This window comes from Pollachius pollachius (assembly GCF_949987615.1).
Source record: "Pollachius pollachius genome assembly, chromosome: 12".
NCBI lineage: Eukaryota > Metazoa > Chordata > Actinopteri > Gadiformes > Gadidae > Pollachius > Pollachius pollachius.
Window position 1 is genome coordinate 16,077,802 of NC_136945.1, and position 16,783 is coordinate 16,094,584.

The window sequence follows — 16,783 nt, forward strand, 5'->3', positions numbered from 1 at the left end:
AAATAGATACTGGCAAAAAAAGTGAACTCCAATGACGCCATGCAGCACGGCCACTCACCTAGAATCAAAACAGTTCTGCACTGCTTGGCTGCTTCTCTTTCTGCGCTGTGACCCGGCTCTCTCTTAACATGGTAATATGTTCCAAATAAAACCAAATTCCCCCTCTATAGTCACAAAATACACTTTTCCAAGGAGCCATCTAGCAATCTCTCTTGTCTGTAGGCTTTTTTATGCTAATGGTTGTCATAGTGACTGACCATTATCGTGGCCTTGAGGGTAATCTTCACGTCAATCACTGAGCCTCGTGAGCTGTGGGCGTTGCCGTCCGTCTATGTATGCAGGCCGGGTAGTCTTGTGGCGAGGGCGTTTGACTTCCAGCTGAAAGTAGGGCTGAACGATTTGCGGAAATAATCGAATTGCGATTATTTAGATCAATATTACGATTGCGATTTAGTATGCGTTTTCTCTTTTTAAAGTTCCTTATGTTCTGTATTATTCAGCCAACAAGCAATAAATCATTATATATTATGTCCAACACAACATTGGAAGCAGTCAACATATAAACTGCTCTTTCCTTTAGGCCAGGTTTAAAGTGTGGAGATGCATGAATTGAGATTATGACATCTTTATTTAACTATTGAATTGTTAAAGAAAAATAAATCTGAATCTTACTGATCTCCAGTCAGTTAGAGTAACAAATCAGCTCAAAAATGTAAAAAAATAAATAAGGTTTTATTTTTTTTATTGCAGCCTTTGCGTTTTGCAAAAAAGATTGCATCGCAATGTTGGTTTGAATTCAATTCAATCGTTCAGCCTTGGCCGAAAGGGGTCTGTGTTCGAAACCCCAACGTCTACCTGTGGGGAACCTTGAGTCTTTTGGACGCCTACACCCCTGCCAAACAACTCCTTCATGTATCTTCACACAGTCCTGAATTTGCGAGTTAGTAACTTTGAAGACGGGAAACCTGCGAAAAGACAAAAAATGATAAAACAGGTTTCAACTGCTTTTTCACCCGTGTTTTTATCCTCCACGGTTCTTCAGAGACGACGGACTCCTCCAACCTGTCCCGGAGCCCCGCGCCTGGGATGGGTCGTGGGGTGTGGATCATCCCCCTGGTGGTGGTGTCCACGCTCACCCTGCTGTGCCTGGTGATGCTGCTGGTGGTGCTGGTCTACTGGAGGTGAGAATTCCCTGTGCGTTTAACACACAAAAGTGCAAACCCATCTAAAAAGGAACGGGGGGGGGAAGAGAGGGAAAAAAGTGGTACACTGGATCCCTTCCGTTCCACAAGGGCTCTTTTGATCCTGGCTGAGGAAACTAGGGCAGCGGCGCGCTACGTTCTACACACAGACGCATGTACACACGCACGCACTCACGCACACATGCTAACCAACACACACGCGCACATACTAACACACACACATACTAACGCACACACACATACTAACGCACGCACACATACTAACACACACACGAGCATACTAACACACACACACATGCTAACATACGCACAAACACACACACACACACACTAACACAAATTAACACTAACACATACACACACACACACACACTAACACACACACACACATGCACACATACACACACACATACTAACATACACACACATACTAACACACACACACACAAACTTAGCCCCCCGGCGCCCATTCCTCTTCCTCAAGCAGTGCTTTGAAATGGCTCGACTGGGGTTATATCACACAGATCTCTCCTTCACTCGTGGCCTGTGCGGCACAACCCCTTTTCCACGTGAACACTCGCACTATACTTTTTTCATTTTACGTTGAATTTCATTGTATAGTTGCATTCAATGATGGTTTCCAGGGGAAAGTCTGTTATTAAAGAGACCCTACCTTGTACTCTACAGTGATGTACGATTCACCACATATCCCCAGATGGGAAGCGCTTAGTCCCCAGTAGAACGGGGAGACAATGGAGAACGTGCCGGTTACAGTGCTATAACTTTAAATTATGGGCAACGTACCGCTAACCATAATGAGATCATTATAAAAAATGAAAGGACTTAATTAAAATCTTAATGCAATGCGAAAACATGCATACATAACCATTCCGAGGGACTATGATGTGTACGTACATCTAGCTTTAGAGGAAATATTTTTAATAGAACTCGGCTCCCCCCTCGGTGAAAGAGATAAAATATTATTCATCCTATCCTGTCACTCCCCTGGGTGTGATGGGAAAGTCCTAGAGGCCCTTAAAATGTGGCAGGGGCCCCAGCTGTGGCCTTGCGCTCGCAGCTGATTTCCAGCCACACAGTAATTATACACACCAAGCCTTGGCCACGCTTTGGCTAGCTAGCAGACCAAGCAGTTCCCCAAAGGTTCTCCCTCCCGCGTCCACGCGCACATCCCTCTCGCCTCGTGCAGCTGTTTCAGGTCTTCCTGCCCGGGGGACTTAACTAAGATTCTACTAGAAAGAGGGTTAATCCTAACAAAGATTCTTGGTCTTTGTTGGAAGGCTCTTTGTGGATGGTTGCACATTTGGTTGTTATGTCTTTCCTGGTGTGATGGTTAGTTGAAACGCAGCTACGGTTACGTTCTTCTACCATCTGAAGAAACCGATTCTTGTTGTGGATGATAAAAATAATATAAAAAGTATACGTGTGGGTGGGTGTGCGCGTGTGTGTGTGTGTGCGCGTGTGTGCTTGCATGTCGCCACAGGCTCCTCTCGGAGGTTGCGTTCATCGGGTAATCTCGGCAGTAACACAGTGTCTGTCGGCTGTCTGTGGCTGACAGGTCAACGGAAGGCGTGATGGTGGCGTAGCGTTTCAGGATATATAGCGGGGAGTGAATGAGGACAGGCAGCTCTCGGCTGTGAAAGGGGGCGTCACGGTGATTGTGACAGTTGCCAGACATTGTCTGCCTTCCCCAGGGGGAACTGGACCATGATGAAAAGACTGGATCAACTCCCTCACATCCTGGCTGTCTTGGTCTCGTGTCTGTTCACTCTCTGTCTTGTCAATCTCCGCCGACTGGGAGGCTATTGGAGCACTTTGCTGCAATCAATCTCTCGGACCCTCTTTTTTTTTCCTTTTTTTTCGCTCTTTTCGCTTCTGCCCGAGAACTGTCCGAGCGCCTGGTGTGAAGAGGCCATCCCAATCACGCAGGCTATCTCTCAGGTGAACTCCAACGTCGTCCGTGGTATGGCGATACGCCGGTCAGAAATCCTTTTATTTATTTTCTATTATTATTTATGTTGATGTTGTCCTCATTTGTTCCCCCATCACAAACAACAGCCTACGCGGCTCCCTGCCTTAATGCGATACAATTAGTTTTCTAGAACAGTGCGAGGCAGTGCAGCTGCAAGCCTCTGGGGCACGGGGGCCCACAGATGCTCAACAAAGAGGCGGCCATCTGCAAATGGCTGGTTTTAAAAACGCTGGCCGCGCCGGCTCCCGGTGAGGCCCCGAGTCAAGTGATTCCTCGAAAGAGAGATGCATCAAAAACCGGTTCTAGGATTGATGTCCGTGGCGAGGCAGCCCACTCACACCCTCATTTCCATTCCCCCCCCCCCCAAGCCCACCTCCTCGTTGGTTCCAGCCCATTCTTCCTCGGCCCTCTGTGGGTAGCGGGGGGAGGGGGATGCAGGGGGTGGAGCAGAGGTAGTGACAGAGCCGGTTAGTTAGCCACGCCACATCTGACCCCCCCGACGGGAGTCATTAGAGTGTGCAGCTGTGACGCAGGCCAGGAGCTATCTGCGCTCACACGGTCTCTCTCATTCCTGCTCCCTCTCTCACTGTCTCTCCACCTCTCTCTCCCTCTCGCTGGGAAATATCCTAAATGCTGTTTACTTTGGGGTTTTCGGCCTCTTTTTCGCACACAAAGAATGATCAACCTCTGCACCCTTCTCTGCATGAAGCACAGGTAGGGCGCATGCTTTTGGTCCAGAATTCTTGCAGGATGCCACTGGGAAGGAAAATGTTGAGGGGCTTATAGCAAATGGGGCTAAGACATTCAGGTGTTGGGGCATGGACATTCAGGGGAGGGGGTGACAAGTCAAGCGGGTGGGGCGAAGACATTCAGGGGAGGTTGCTAACACAGCCAGGGTGTAGGGGTAAGAGATCCAGGGGGTAGGGGTAAGATATCCAGGGGGGTAGGGTTAATAGGTCCAGGGGGTAGGGGTAAGATATCCAGGGGGTAGGGGTAAGAGATCCAGGGGGTAGGGGTAAGAGATCCAGGGGGTAGGGGTAAGATATCCAGAGGGTAGTGGTAAGATATCCAGGGGGTAGGGGTAAGAGATCCAGGGGGTAGGGGTAAGAGAACACCGGGGTAGGGGTAAAGGATTTAGGGGGTAGGGGTAAGAGATCCAGGGGGTAGAGGTAAGAGATCCAGGGGGTAGGGGTAAGAGATCCAGGGGGTAGGGGTAAGACACAATGGCCTCTTTTACTTCTGAGTTACAGAAGTAATCACAGTCATCACCCCGTGCGCGCGCACCTTTCTTTATGTTGTGTTGGTCGGCAGATAAAAGAAACGATTTCATGAGATTGATCTTGTGGATCAAGCATAGTTCACTACTTGATGCAAGATAATGAAAATGCCTTTTCTTCTTTTGTAGTTGGTGGCGGCTTGCTTGTTTGTTTTTTTTTCCCTCGCAGTGCTTTGCCCTGAAGTGGAATGCTAATTCCTCTGGATAAGTGTGACACTTGGCTCTTTGTCGCTGTTTGTTTATCTTTTTCCCTGGCTGGTGTTGGCTCACACCGGCTCCCATGGGCCACTCAACTCCATTGACACTTACCTTTGGCGAGAACGGAGTTGAGCTTTTAGAAGGAAAAACTGTGGAACCGAACCTCGGTTGTAATTCCACTCACCGTTTAGAGGCTCACGCTGCAAATGATCCCCTCCCCCTCCCCCTACCCTCTCCCTCCCCCAAAACCCTGAAACAACAACAATTTTGACATGGACAACATGGTGACAGACAGGACCTGGAAAAAAAATTGACGCCGTCTCGCCAATGCGCCGTTTCATCAAGGATTCATGTGTGTTTGAGAACTGTGTGTGTGTGTTCGGCACTGCCGTGTGTTACCTGCCTCACCCGTCTGTAATCTGTCCTCCCCCTGTCTGTCCATCTGTCCGTCTGCGTCTACAGGCGGTTCTTCCAGACAGCCCACTTCTACGTGGAGGAGACCAGCTCTCCGCGGGTCGTAGCCAATGAAAACATCCCGATCATCCCCATACCAGGTAGGCCCAGCGTCTTGTGCACTACAAGCTAACTTTTTTCCCCCGCCCCCTTGCCTGCAACTTTGAAAATGTTGGTACGCCTATTATTGTCGTTGGAGTCTGAGTCATAAAGTTCAGACTTAAAGAAGAAACAGTCATGGTTGGATTGATTCTGAATTCAGCCGCTCGGTCAATCAATGAGGGGCAAAGGGGGGTGTAACGAGTGGAGTAGAAATGCATCCGGGAGGGCTGAGTTACAAGGCATTCAGTAGGACAAGGCGTCCGCGTAGCCAGTATCGATCGCTGCCTTATAGGAACCCTCCCCCCTCCCACCCCCTCTGGCTACGCCCATCCTCCACCGGGTTATCAATCATTTTCACGGGGTCGTTTACCACTTTGTTAGCTTAATGTCTTCATTTGCCCAGTTTCAATTCATTTATATGTAAATGACTCTGCGAGCACCACTGTGGGAGCGGCAGTTTCAATGGTCCAGGTAGCAGTGCGGCGGCGGCGGCAGCTAGTCAATATTAAAGCTCCGCGGAGCCATTAGACTCACAGGGACTCTGGCTGTGACCCATTTCATGGCACTGATTCCTTATTTAAAGAGTACAGCTGCTGACAATATCGACTCTCCTACTGTTGGGCTTTTTACTGCGCGTCTGTCTCGTGGACGTTCAGTTCTAGCGCTCTTCTTTCGCCGAGTCATCCCCCCCCACCCCCACCTCGCATTTCTTGTTCTTCTTGTTTCTGGGTGTCCAACCCCCCCCCTCCTCCAACCTCACACAACGCTCTGAGGACCGCAGCCGGGGAACGTCTATAAAGACAGATAAGGAAAGGTAAATGTTAACAGGACTTGGCTTAATGGAATGGAGATCTTTTCAATGGGTTATAAATTGCATCATTTCTCCGGCCACTTCGACATTTAAGAAGTTCTAAAAGTGAAACGACCCGAGTAGTCTCTGAGGTCATTCTCTATTTGGCGTGGCGTGTGTCGGTGTGTGTGTCACTGTGTGTGTGTGTGTGTGTGTGTGTATGTCGCTGTGTGTGTGTCGCTGTCTGTGTGTCGCTGTGTGTGTGTGTCGGCCTGTGTGTCGGTGTGTGTGTCTCTGTGTCTGTGTGCGAGCGTGTGTGTGTTTGTCGGTGTCTTCTCCCGCCGTCCACAGCTTTTACAGTGGCTGTGTACAAGCTCACACACACACACACACGTGCGTGATGCAGCGTCCGTATGCAAATCAGCCCCTCCGCGCCCATCTGTTTCACCAGCCGCACCACCCTGGACCCTGCCCTTGGCAGCTTTAGTTCATATCTTTTATTTTTTTTTTCAATTGCTCTGTCAAACATCACATTTCCATTTTAATGAACTCTGCTGATTAGCCGGACGGACCTGTCTCGCGCCACAAAGCCAGACAGGCGAAGGGAAATACGTTTTGATAAATGAACAGGTAATGATAAAAAAAATAAAAATGTCTCCCGGCCACCTCTGCTGTGTTACCCAGTCAGGCGTGCGCGGGCCCTCTTGGCCCCAGCTGTAATGGAGTATTAGTCGTTGGCCAGTAATAAACTGGTCTCCCTGGTGATGGTAGTGATGGCAGCTGAGCCTTTTGTCTGCCGTTGTCAGGGTGTGACCGGCGCCGTTTAGCCGTGTGTTGTTGAGGTCTCATGATGTCACCAAACACACGCGCGTTCGCTCACTTTAGGAAATGCTTGAAATGTAAAATGAAGCCTTCTGTCTGGGGAGTTTATCACGGTCAACGTCAGCCTCGCTCTGCGCTAGCAGGGGAAGGTGGGAGAACTATGTGTGTCTTAGTTTCTCTGTGTTATGTATATCGTGTTATGTCTTTTTCCGCCCTATTTTTGGGGCTATTTCTTTTGAGAGTTATGTTATGTTGTGCTGTGATGTGTTGATTTTCACCTGAACTTGAGGCTGGTGCAGAGCCAGTGAGTTATCTGGTTTCAGACCTTGCATTATATTTGCCCTCTGGTCAAATGGGAAAAATGGGAAATCTAACAAATGACATCCTGGTTCCTTTTCTCTCTGTATTCTCCACACACGCCGTGGATGTCAACAGACCTTGTAGCTTTGTAGAAGATATACATCACACACACACACACACACACACACACACACACACACACACACACACACACACACACACACACACACACACACACACACACACACACACACACACACATTTGTTGTGTGCATGCTCACACAGCAAATGACCACTGCTAGTATAATGCTAATGTGTATATGCTAATGCTGATGTGTTTCCTACCACAGATGACATGGATGCCATCCCAGTAAAGCAGTTTGTGAAACACATCATGGAGCTCTACTCTAACAACCTGCAGGGCTTCGCCCAACAGTTTGAGGTACAGTTGAAACCGCCCCTCCCTACGTTGCTTGATTAGCATTAAAAAAGCTATCGTGTCACTGGGGACATGCGTCATTGTGTTTGGTTTTTGGCTAGCGATGGCCAACGTCAACGCTTTGATTCAGTGCATGTCCTCCGTAACTACTCTGCAAATGAGGTCTGGGTTTAGGCGCTCATGTGGTGTAATGTCCTGTTTGTGAGTTTGCGCGTGGATTTTGGCGAACAGATGGATAAGGGAGGGAGAGAGACGCAAAGGTCGGACAGAGTAAATTGGGATAGACGGAGGTTAATTAAACGGGGTGGAGTTGGTGGCGGGGTTGAATGGGCGAGTTCAGGAGCACATTTCCGCGTCGCCACAATGAAGGCGCGGGCAAACAGTTTTTGTACCTGAGGCCTTGTCTCTAATTAGAGGACGTGTCCACCAGGGACATCTGCTTTAAGTATTGTTATTTTGAATAGTATCTCTCGTTCAAATGCTCCATTATCATTATTATGTGAAGAAATTATTGAAGGCCTCCCCCCTCCCCCACTATGGGAGTATGCTCTGGTTGGCCAATCTTCACGAAACAACTCCTAACAAACATTTCCCTGATGTATATTTTCATAAGTTGAACGAAAAAATAATCATTTTATTTTACAAACATTTATTATCGAGTCGTTTTATTCAGTGATTTTCTTTTTTTCTATGAACAACACAATCATGCGCCCCCCCCCCCCACCTTGCTACGCATCGCTGACCTTGTACGTGTTTGTGTTGTCGTTTTGTGCGTTTGTGTATTTGTTTTCCCCGCCCTGGCCGTCTCCCTCCCCAGGAGGTCCAGCGCTGCACGGCGGACCTGAAAATCACGGCAGAACATTCCAATCACTCCGACAACAAGCACAAGAACCGATACATCAACATCATGGCCTGTGAGTCCCGCTAACGCCGCGCCGAACACAAGCCTCCTTACTGTGGCACACAGCGCCTCAGAATTGATAGCCACGTTTGGAGGAGGAGATGGAGGAGGAGGAGGAGGAGGAGGAGGAGGGAGAGAGCTTACAAATAACATGTCGGGGTCTCATTCCTTTCCCTAGATGACCACAGCCGGGTGAAATTACGAGCGCTGGCAGGCAAAGACGCCAAACACAGTGATTACATCAACGCCAACTTTGTGGACGTAAGTCGTGCTTTGTGATCTATGTTGGCCTATTTTGAAGTCAACTTTTCGTTTCTTTTTACCTATATTTTCCCCTGTCTGGTTCTGGTCTGGTAGTTCACTCTGTGCGTTTTCCGCCACTGTATGTTAATCGCGTAAAAATACTGATATTAATGCTGGGTTTCAGTTCCATTGAAACCCGAATGTTAACGCTGAGCACGGCCGGAATTCTGCCGGGAATTTCCACTCAGGCGGCGGAATCATTAAAAAGAGAGCGAGGGAGAGAGGGACATTGTTTTTCATTTTCCACAATCAAGGTCACATAATTTTCGTGCTTTATAGGCGATGTCTAAACGAATGAGCAAATATGATTTAAAATAAATGAATTTCGCAGCGCACCCTTCATTATAGCATCACTCAGGGCTCACTCCTTTATCAATAGAGAGTAGGATGCCGCTAATTAGTATTGCATTGATCGCCCCTCACATCTCATTCACAACCGGGCCATCTCACATTCTCCCCTGCTTCTCCTCTCTCTTGTCTTCAGGGCTACAATAAACCCAAAGCCTACATCGCGGCCCAAGGTCCCCTGAAGTCCACCTTTGAGGACTTCTGGCGCATGGTGTGGGAGCAGAACAGCGGTGTCATCATCATGATTACCAACCTGGTGGAGAAAGGCAGGGTAGGTGGACACAGGGGGCCTGGTTATATAGGGAGGGACGATGTGATGGGCAGGCTTGTGTCAGTGGCTACAGGGTGTTGGAACCCCAAGCTGATAGGTACCGGGTTCCGTCCTCAATGACCGCAGCCTAACCTGTCGGAGATGCCTCCAACCCCTACCTGCTCCTTAATGCTACTATTACGATTCTGTCGACCAGCAGAGGATTTTATTCATGGAAAATGGTCATTAATGGGCAGGTGATGCATCTTGCTCAAGGATGCCATATGAATGCGGAATCTGTGTTCAATCCCACCACTCTTACATACCCCTCATCTCACTCAAAGTCCCTGTGCGTGAAGGCCTCTGCCAAATGACAAAACAATTAAACAAGAATGCTTCGGTGGTGCGGTGTTTTGAAACCCTGTCTGGATATGACCTTTCCCCAGAGGAAATGTGACCAGTACTGGCCCAGCGAGAACAGTGAGCAGTATGGCAACATCGTGGTGACACTGAAGAGCTCCAAGGTGCACGCCTGCTACACGCTGCGCCGCTTCCTCATCCGGAACACCAAAGTCAAGAAGGTAGGAGTGACTGTGGCCCCCAGCAGAAGCCTCTGCCCTCCAGTCCTCGGGTTCTCTTTGAGGGCATCCAGGGGTTGGGACCGACGTCCCAAATCCTGGAGACAGAAACCGCTGTAACCACCGGCCGCAGTTCTCAAACCCTCTGATATATAATTTCAACGGAGTATCTCCTACACCGGCACAAAACCTTTTTGGGAGAAAGATTATACAATTAACATAATAATGAAAACATGAACATGGAAAAGGTGAAAAAAACTCACCATTTAGTGAGAAACATGGGCCTCTGCTTCTTGAAATTGTTGGCTAATTTCTAAACACCAAAGAGGCACAATGCCAGGGGAGGCTCAGAGCATGTAGAGGTGAATCCCATTAAAATATATTCCTCCTGAAACTGATGTGCGTTTCTGGATGCGCTTTCTTTTTCACAGATTCAAGTTTCAAACACTTGAACATTTTCTTTTGCCTAGCTTTCAGAATTGAATATTTAGATTTTGATTACATTTTTATGCAGTACCCCAATGTACCCCTAGGCCCCGTTTGAGAATCACAGGTCTATTGTGTCTAGGGATGGGCATTTGAAGAAATTTCCTTGATCGAGCATCGCTAGAGTTATCGATCAATTATCGATTAATCATTAACTTTTTTCTATTGAAATTCCCGTTGGTAGAAAATACAAAATGCAGCATGTTTTTATCAATGAAATCTTTATTCCAACAATAATGTATGGGCCAACATTAATACAATATAGTTAACTTGAAGACCTACAACTGTTTAACAGTTTTGAAATAATAAATACAGGCATTATAGGTTATAGGCCTATGCGGCGCTCGTAAAGTCCGAACAATGCGCCTACAGTCGCTCTTAAAGGTTTGGATACGATTCAACAAGACTAAATCTGTACCCTATTCCAATTACAATAAGTAGCCAACTTATCGGACAACAATAATCAAACAAAGGCAGTAGGCTAAACGTGGGCATTAAACTGTATAACTGTTTTGAAAAAAAGGGGGGGAAAAGGCCGACATATAATGCCTATAGGCTGCAGCCGGCGCGCGGAAAAGGCTCGCAACAAAAAGATGAGCACCCGTTTACCAACAATTGCATGAACTAGTCTATCTTAAAGCAATACCTTATTGAACATATACAAGGCTGAACTTGTTGCTAAAATATCACAGTTTTGGCAAAATGTAACGACTCCAAGAGGCACCAAGCCGAAAGAATAGCGGAGCGAGAGACAACACATTTAGAAAAAAAAAGAGCGACTCACATACGGTGGTGACTGTCCCTACTGTCTCATAGTTTACAGTAACTCCAGCCTACATATTTTTGTTTAGGAATATAAGCATGTTAACATGCTCGGGGGTCAGACGCGAACGCAGCCTTGTAACTGTCAGTCCAGCAGCAGAAAACACCCGCTCTGACGGGACCGAAGTTGCGGGGATGCAGAGGTATTGTCGCGCTAACTTTGACAGCCTGGGGAACCGTCTTCAATTCACTTTCCACCAGTCGGCAGGGTGGTATTTCTCCCACATAGTGATATTCAATTAAATGCTTCAAGACTCACAGTATGCAACACAACGTCCTTTTGATCGATAACAATATAAATTGATCGACGCATTTCTTAACGATCAATTATCGAGCATCGATTAATTATGCCCATCCCTAATTGTGTCAGAGTCCAAGCCAAAGAGCACCACAAAGAGTTTGACTTCCCAATGTCCACAAGCCCATCACTAACTCTAACCTCTCCCTTCCGCCCGTCCCCCCCTGACCCACAGCGACCCTGTCTTTCATCCCTACCACCTTATGTATGGATGAGACTGTAAATACTAGGGCTGGGAATCTCTTGGCACCTCACGATTCGATTCCAATTATGAGGTCAACGATTCGATTCTAAAGCGATTATCGATGCATCTCAATGCAACAAATTTTTGAATGTACATTTCCATGCGTGATTTTCAAAAATATACATATACATCTGAGTTTGCTACTCAGAGTTTGCTAATCACTTCCTACTTTTGTGATGATCGTTAAAGACACCAACAGATGAATTAACTTATCTAATATTTTATTAGAGAGAAAGCTTTTGTCACAAATATGACTTTCTATGAGCAATGCAATAATCAATGCAGCATTACAACACAATATGGAAGTTTGTAAAAAATAGGTTTCAGTTTTATTTTCTTTCTAATCTTTCTTTTCTATGTCATTAAAGGAAAAGCTGCTCTTGAATCAGAAGGAGTTCTTGTGTCTGGCTGTGAGTTTGCGTGCATGCTATGCGTAGGCTGAATCGCAATCGTGTCAAGACAAATCAGATTGGCCAATACACACTGAAGACAAATTAAATAATTTAAAAATGACTAAAATTATCCCTCTCTGGCGAACAGAATGTTGCAGCAGGCGAACAAATTAATTTTTTTTTAATTTTTCTTTTTGGGTTGCAGGGGCAGAAGGGAAACCCGAAGGGCAGGCTGAACGAGCGCACGGTGGTCCAGTACCACTACACCCAGTGGCCCGACATGGGGGTCCCGGAGTACACCCTGCCCGTCCTCACCTTCATCCACCGCTCCTCGGCCGCCCGCACCCGGGACATGGGCCCCGTGCTGGTGCACTGCAGGTAGGGGCCCCTGCAGAGCCTCACGCCTAGGGATGTGCGATTTATCGAAATTTTAATCACGATTTCATCAAACTCGAATAAATGTTCAAAACATTACTTTCGATTTGAACATTTTCTATTTAAACATGTCATATTTTTTTAAGGGCAAATTTCAAGGTTCAAGTTACAAAGGTTTTTCTTGGAGAGAAATGCTGAATAAATGCGTCATGTTTTCAAACTTCAACTGAATAACCGTGATTTCAATATTGACCAAAATAATGATTGTTATTTTTTCCATTATTTAGCAGCCCTACTCACACCTGGCGCATTCACAATGGGGGGGAAAAAAACGGATTTATTTAATATATTTTTTTATCACTTCTGGTTAGAAGAGTAGACACACAACATTTCAAGGTGGAAGTTCAGCTTAAATTTTATATTATCTGCCGTATCCGGCACATAGAAATCCTCCCAGCGCTTTCTTGTTGATCGACTTTGCCCAGGCCTCTCGGCGTGGGAACAGCCCCGCCTCGGACTCACTTCTCGTGCGCACGTCTTTTTTGTTACATCGTCCGTTACATGGGTCGCTACGTGGTTTATAGCAGCCTTGGTAACGTTGTCCGTAGCGTCCTTCGTTACTGTCTGTCAGGGCGTCTGTTACACCAGTTGTTACACCGTTAATAATGTTGTTCGTTAACATTGTTCGTGACGTTGTTGGTTACGCCGTTCGTAACATGTCTGGTCACACAGTTCGTATTGTAGTTCTGACATGTGTGACCTACACACCTATTTTCACTACACTTCCTTCTGCACCGTGTTCAACACTTCCATCTCACACATTAGTTCTCCTCGCAATTCCAGCCAGTTTTGAGTGCGTGTGAGTGTGTCCTGAGTGTGTTGGATTGACGCACTTCGCTGTTATGTCCCTCTCCTCTTCTCCTCTCTCTCTCCCTCCCCTCTCCCTCCCCCTCTCAAACTCTCGCTCTCCCTCCCCCTCTCCTTCTCTCTCCCCCTCTCCCTCTCCAACTCTCCCTCCCCCTCTCCTTCTCTCTCCCCCTCTCCCTCTCCAACTCTCCCTCCCCCTCTCCTTCTCTCTCCCCCTCTACCTCTCCCTCCCTCTCCAATTCTCCCTCCCCCTCTCCTTCTCTCTCCCCCTCTCCCTCCCTCTCCAACTCTCCCTCCCCCTCTCCTTCTCTCTCCCCCTCTCCCTCTCCCTCCCTCTCCAATTCTCCCTCCCCCTCTCACTCTCTCTTCCCCTGCCTCCCTCCCCCCTCCCTCTCCCTCTCCCTCCTCCTTCCTCTTCCTCTCCCTCCATGTAAACACCATTGCTAGTTATCCTGGCTCACAGCTCCCTCTATGGGTTGGCTCTCTGTGACGATGGGTTTTGTGTCCTGTTGGTTTCTAGCGCCGGTGTCGGGCGGACTGGCACCTACATCGTCATCGACAGCATGCTTCAGCAGATCAAGGACAAGAGCACAGTCAACGTCCTGGGGTTCCTCAAACACATCCGAACACAACGCAATTACCTAGTCCAAACGGAGGTATGCCTAGCTCCCGGCAGTGTCACGGCTCTTATCACTAATGAGCCAATGAACACAACTTGAATATCTACACTCACTCACTCTCTCACACATACACAAACATGCACACATAAACATACACGTACACACACAAATACACACACACACACACACACACTCGATTGGGCCCCCTCGGTGTTATAAGCGGTGTCTGTTTTCCTTGTTTTTTTTTCTTCCCACCGTTCGTGGCGTCTGATCGGCCTCTCTCTCCCGCGGTTTCTCGGGGCGATTAGGAGCAGTACGTCTTCATCCACGACGCCCTGATGGAGGCCATCCTCATCAAGGAGACGGAGGTCCCCGCCTGCCAGCTACACGCCTACGTCAACGGCATCCTGAAGCCAGGGGCCACCGGGCGCACGTGCCTGGAGAAGCAGTTCAGAGTGAGTCCCCGCACACACACGTAAACGTAAACACACACACACGCACATACACAAACACATACAGACACACACACATATATATATTCACTCACTCTCTCACAAATACACACACACATACACACATTTACATACACACACACACACACACACACACACACACACATATATATATACACACACACAGACGTACACATGTGCGCACATACGCACACTCTCACCCAAGGCCCTGTTAGTACAGCTCATCAGCTGCCAGCTGTGATTGATGCTTCTCGCTGCAGACCCGGGAGAAGGCGTGCTAGCACCGCGGCTAGCTAGCGGAGCAGGGCTAGCGCGTTGGCCTGCAGGGAACCCTTAGGGGGCATGTAACCACAGGAGAGTCCTTTGATGTGGGCTGTAATAACATGCCAGCGTGTTTCTGAAGAATGCTGCATGTTTCATGAGACTTCAAGCTTTTTTTATGATTTATCTTTTTTTTCTTCTTTTTTTCAAGCATTGGGGCAACAAACTAATTGGACTCCCAGATAATAAGAGTTTTGACGTTGAGGTCTTGAGAATTTGTAAATTGGAGAATATATCACTTCCTCTCAGAGGGCCTATTCAAAGCACCCACCTCGGGCCTTAAGAAAGAGATTCCAGGCATGACAACAACAGTTGGGAACGTTGAATAGCGCGCAAGCCCTACACGGTGTTACCACAATCCACATGGCTTCCTGTTTTATAACCAAGTTTCACATGACAACCCCCTCCCTCCCCTCTGATGTTCTCCCGCCCCCCTCCAGCTGTTGTCCCACTGCAACATGAGGTTTGTGGAGTGCTTCAGTGCGCAGAAGGAATGCAACAAGGAGAAGAACCGCAACTCCTCTGTGGTTCCCTGTGAGTAGAGCCCTCCACCTCCGTTCCCAGCGTCCTTCTCCTATTCTCGGCTCCCGCTCGGTCGTCATCGTTAACGCAGAAGACCCAGCAGCACATATAGGATACATAGGAGGTCATGTCCTATATCTCCTATATGTGTATTGAGATATATATATATATATATATATATATATATATATATATATATATATATATAAATATACAGTATGTGTGTATTAATATCTATTTTAATGCACATATTGGATATATAGGCCCTCATGTCCTTTATATATTAATACATATATAGGATATATAATGATGTGATGTGCTATGTATCCTATACATATATGATATACTGGATGTCAATACAAATATAGGATATATAGGACGTAAGATATATATTAATACACACACGTATATATATATATATATAATCTGTGCGTGTGTTTCTGTATATTCATCAGCAGTATATGTATATTTTTCAGATTCAATGCGTCGTCTTTAGCCTGAGAGCAAATGTGTTGCCATAGCGACAGAAACACAGGATAATGACTGTGTGAATTATTAGCCATTCAAATATATGGCAGAGCTGAATCTCAAAAACCCTGCTTTATTCTCTCTCTCTCTCTCTCTCTCTCTCTCTCTCTCTCTCTCTCTCTCTCTCTCTCTCTCTCTCTCTCTCTCTCTCTCTCTGTGTCTCTGTCTCTGTGTCTCTCTCTGTCTTGCCCTCTCTCTCTCTCGCTCTCTCTCCCCCTCTCCCTCTCTCGCTCTCTCCCCCCCCCCCTCTCTCTCTCTCTCTCTCCCCCTCTCTCTCTCGCTCTCTCCCCCCCTCTCCCTCTCTCACTCTCTCCCCCCCTCTCTCTCTCTCTCTCTTTCTCTCTCTCTCCCTCTCTCTCTCTCTCTCTCTCGCTCTCTCTCGCCCCCTCCCCCTCCCTCTCCCCCATTAGCGGAGCGTGCCAGAGTGGGGCTCTCTCCTCTTCCTGGCATGAAGGGAACGGATTACATTAACGCGTCCTACATGATGGTACAGTATGAGCAGCTCAGTCCTGCCCTGTTTGTTTTCCCTTACTGCCTCTTTTAATCCACTGGCCGCGCCGCTCTCCCCTGCTTTGTCTGAAACCAACATGTTATAGTGGTGCAGAGTTTAAGCGGCACTGAAACATTTTCAATAACAATTTAGCTTTTTCTGTGCGCGTGCGATTAATGCACTAGATTGGGTAATAGCTGTAGAGAGGAACAACGTGTTAAAGACAACAAAAGCGTTGTCTTTAACACGTACAGACAGTGCCTGTTCTCCATGTGTTGGTTGAGTCGATAGCAATGACTTAATATAACGAGAGCAAAGGCGGGCAACCATTATCATGATCCATGTGTATAAGATAGTCAGTGATTGTCATGAGCCATTAGTGTCTGATAGTGA

General features: G+C 47.3%; 1 protein-coding gene across 1 annotated transcript in view; it reads left to right on the plus strand.

Moving 5' to 3' along the window:
- The window catches only part of LOC307083803 (receptor-type tyrosine-protein phosphatase gamma-like), a 93,303-nt gene that overhangs the window by 70,600 nt on the left and 5,920 nt on the right, over positions 1 to 16,783 (plus strand). The window contains exons 13-24 of the mRNA XM_079747791.1: positions 1,043 to 1,181; positions 5,129 to 5,220; positions 7,484 to 7,575; positions 8,390 to 8,486; positions 8,652 to 8,734; positions 9,261 to 9,395; positions 9,821 to 9,955; positions 12,400 to 12,572; positions 13,957 to 14,092; positions 14,365 to 14,511; positions 15,291 to 15,384; positions 16,311 to 16,387. Coding sequence (XP_079603917.1) covers positions 1,043 to 1,181; positions 5,129 to 5,220; positions 7,484 to 7,575; positions 8,390 to 8,486; positions 8,652 to 8,734; positions 9,261 to 9,395; positions 9,821 to 9,955; positions 12,400 to 12,572; positions 13,957 to 14,092; positions 14,365 to 14,511; positions 15,291 to 15,384; positions 16,311 to 16,387 — 1,400 coding nt within the window. The remainder of the gene's footprint in view (positions 1 to 1,042; positions 1,182 to 5,128; positions 5,221 to 7,483; positions 7,576 to 8,389; positions 8,487 to 8,651; positions 8,735 to 9,260; positions 9,396 to 9,820; positions 9,956 to 12,399; positions 12,573 to 13,956; positions 14,093 to 14,364; positions 14,512 to 15,290; positions 15,385 to 16,310; positions 16,388 to 16,783) is intronic.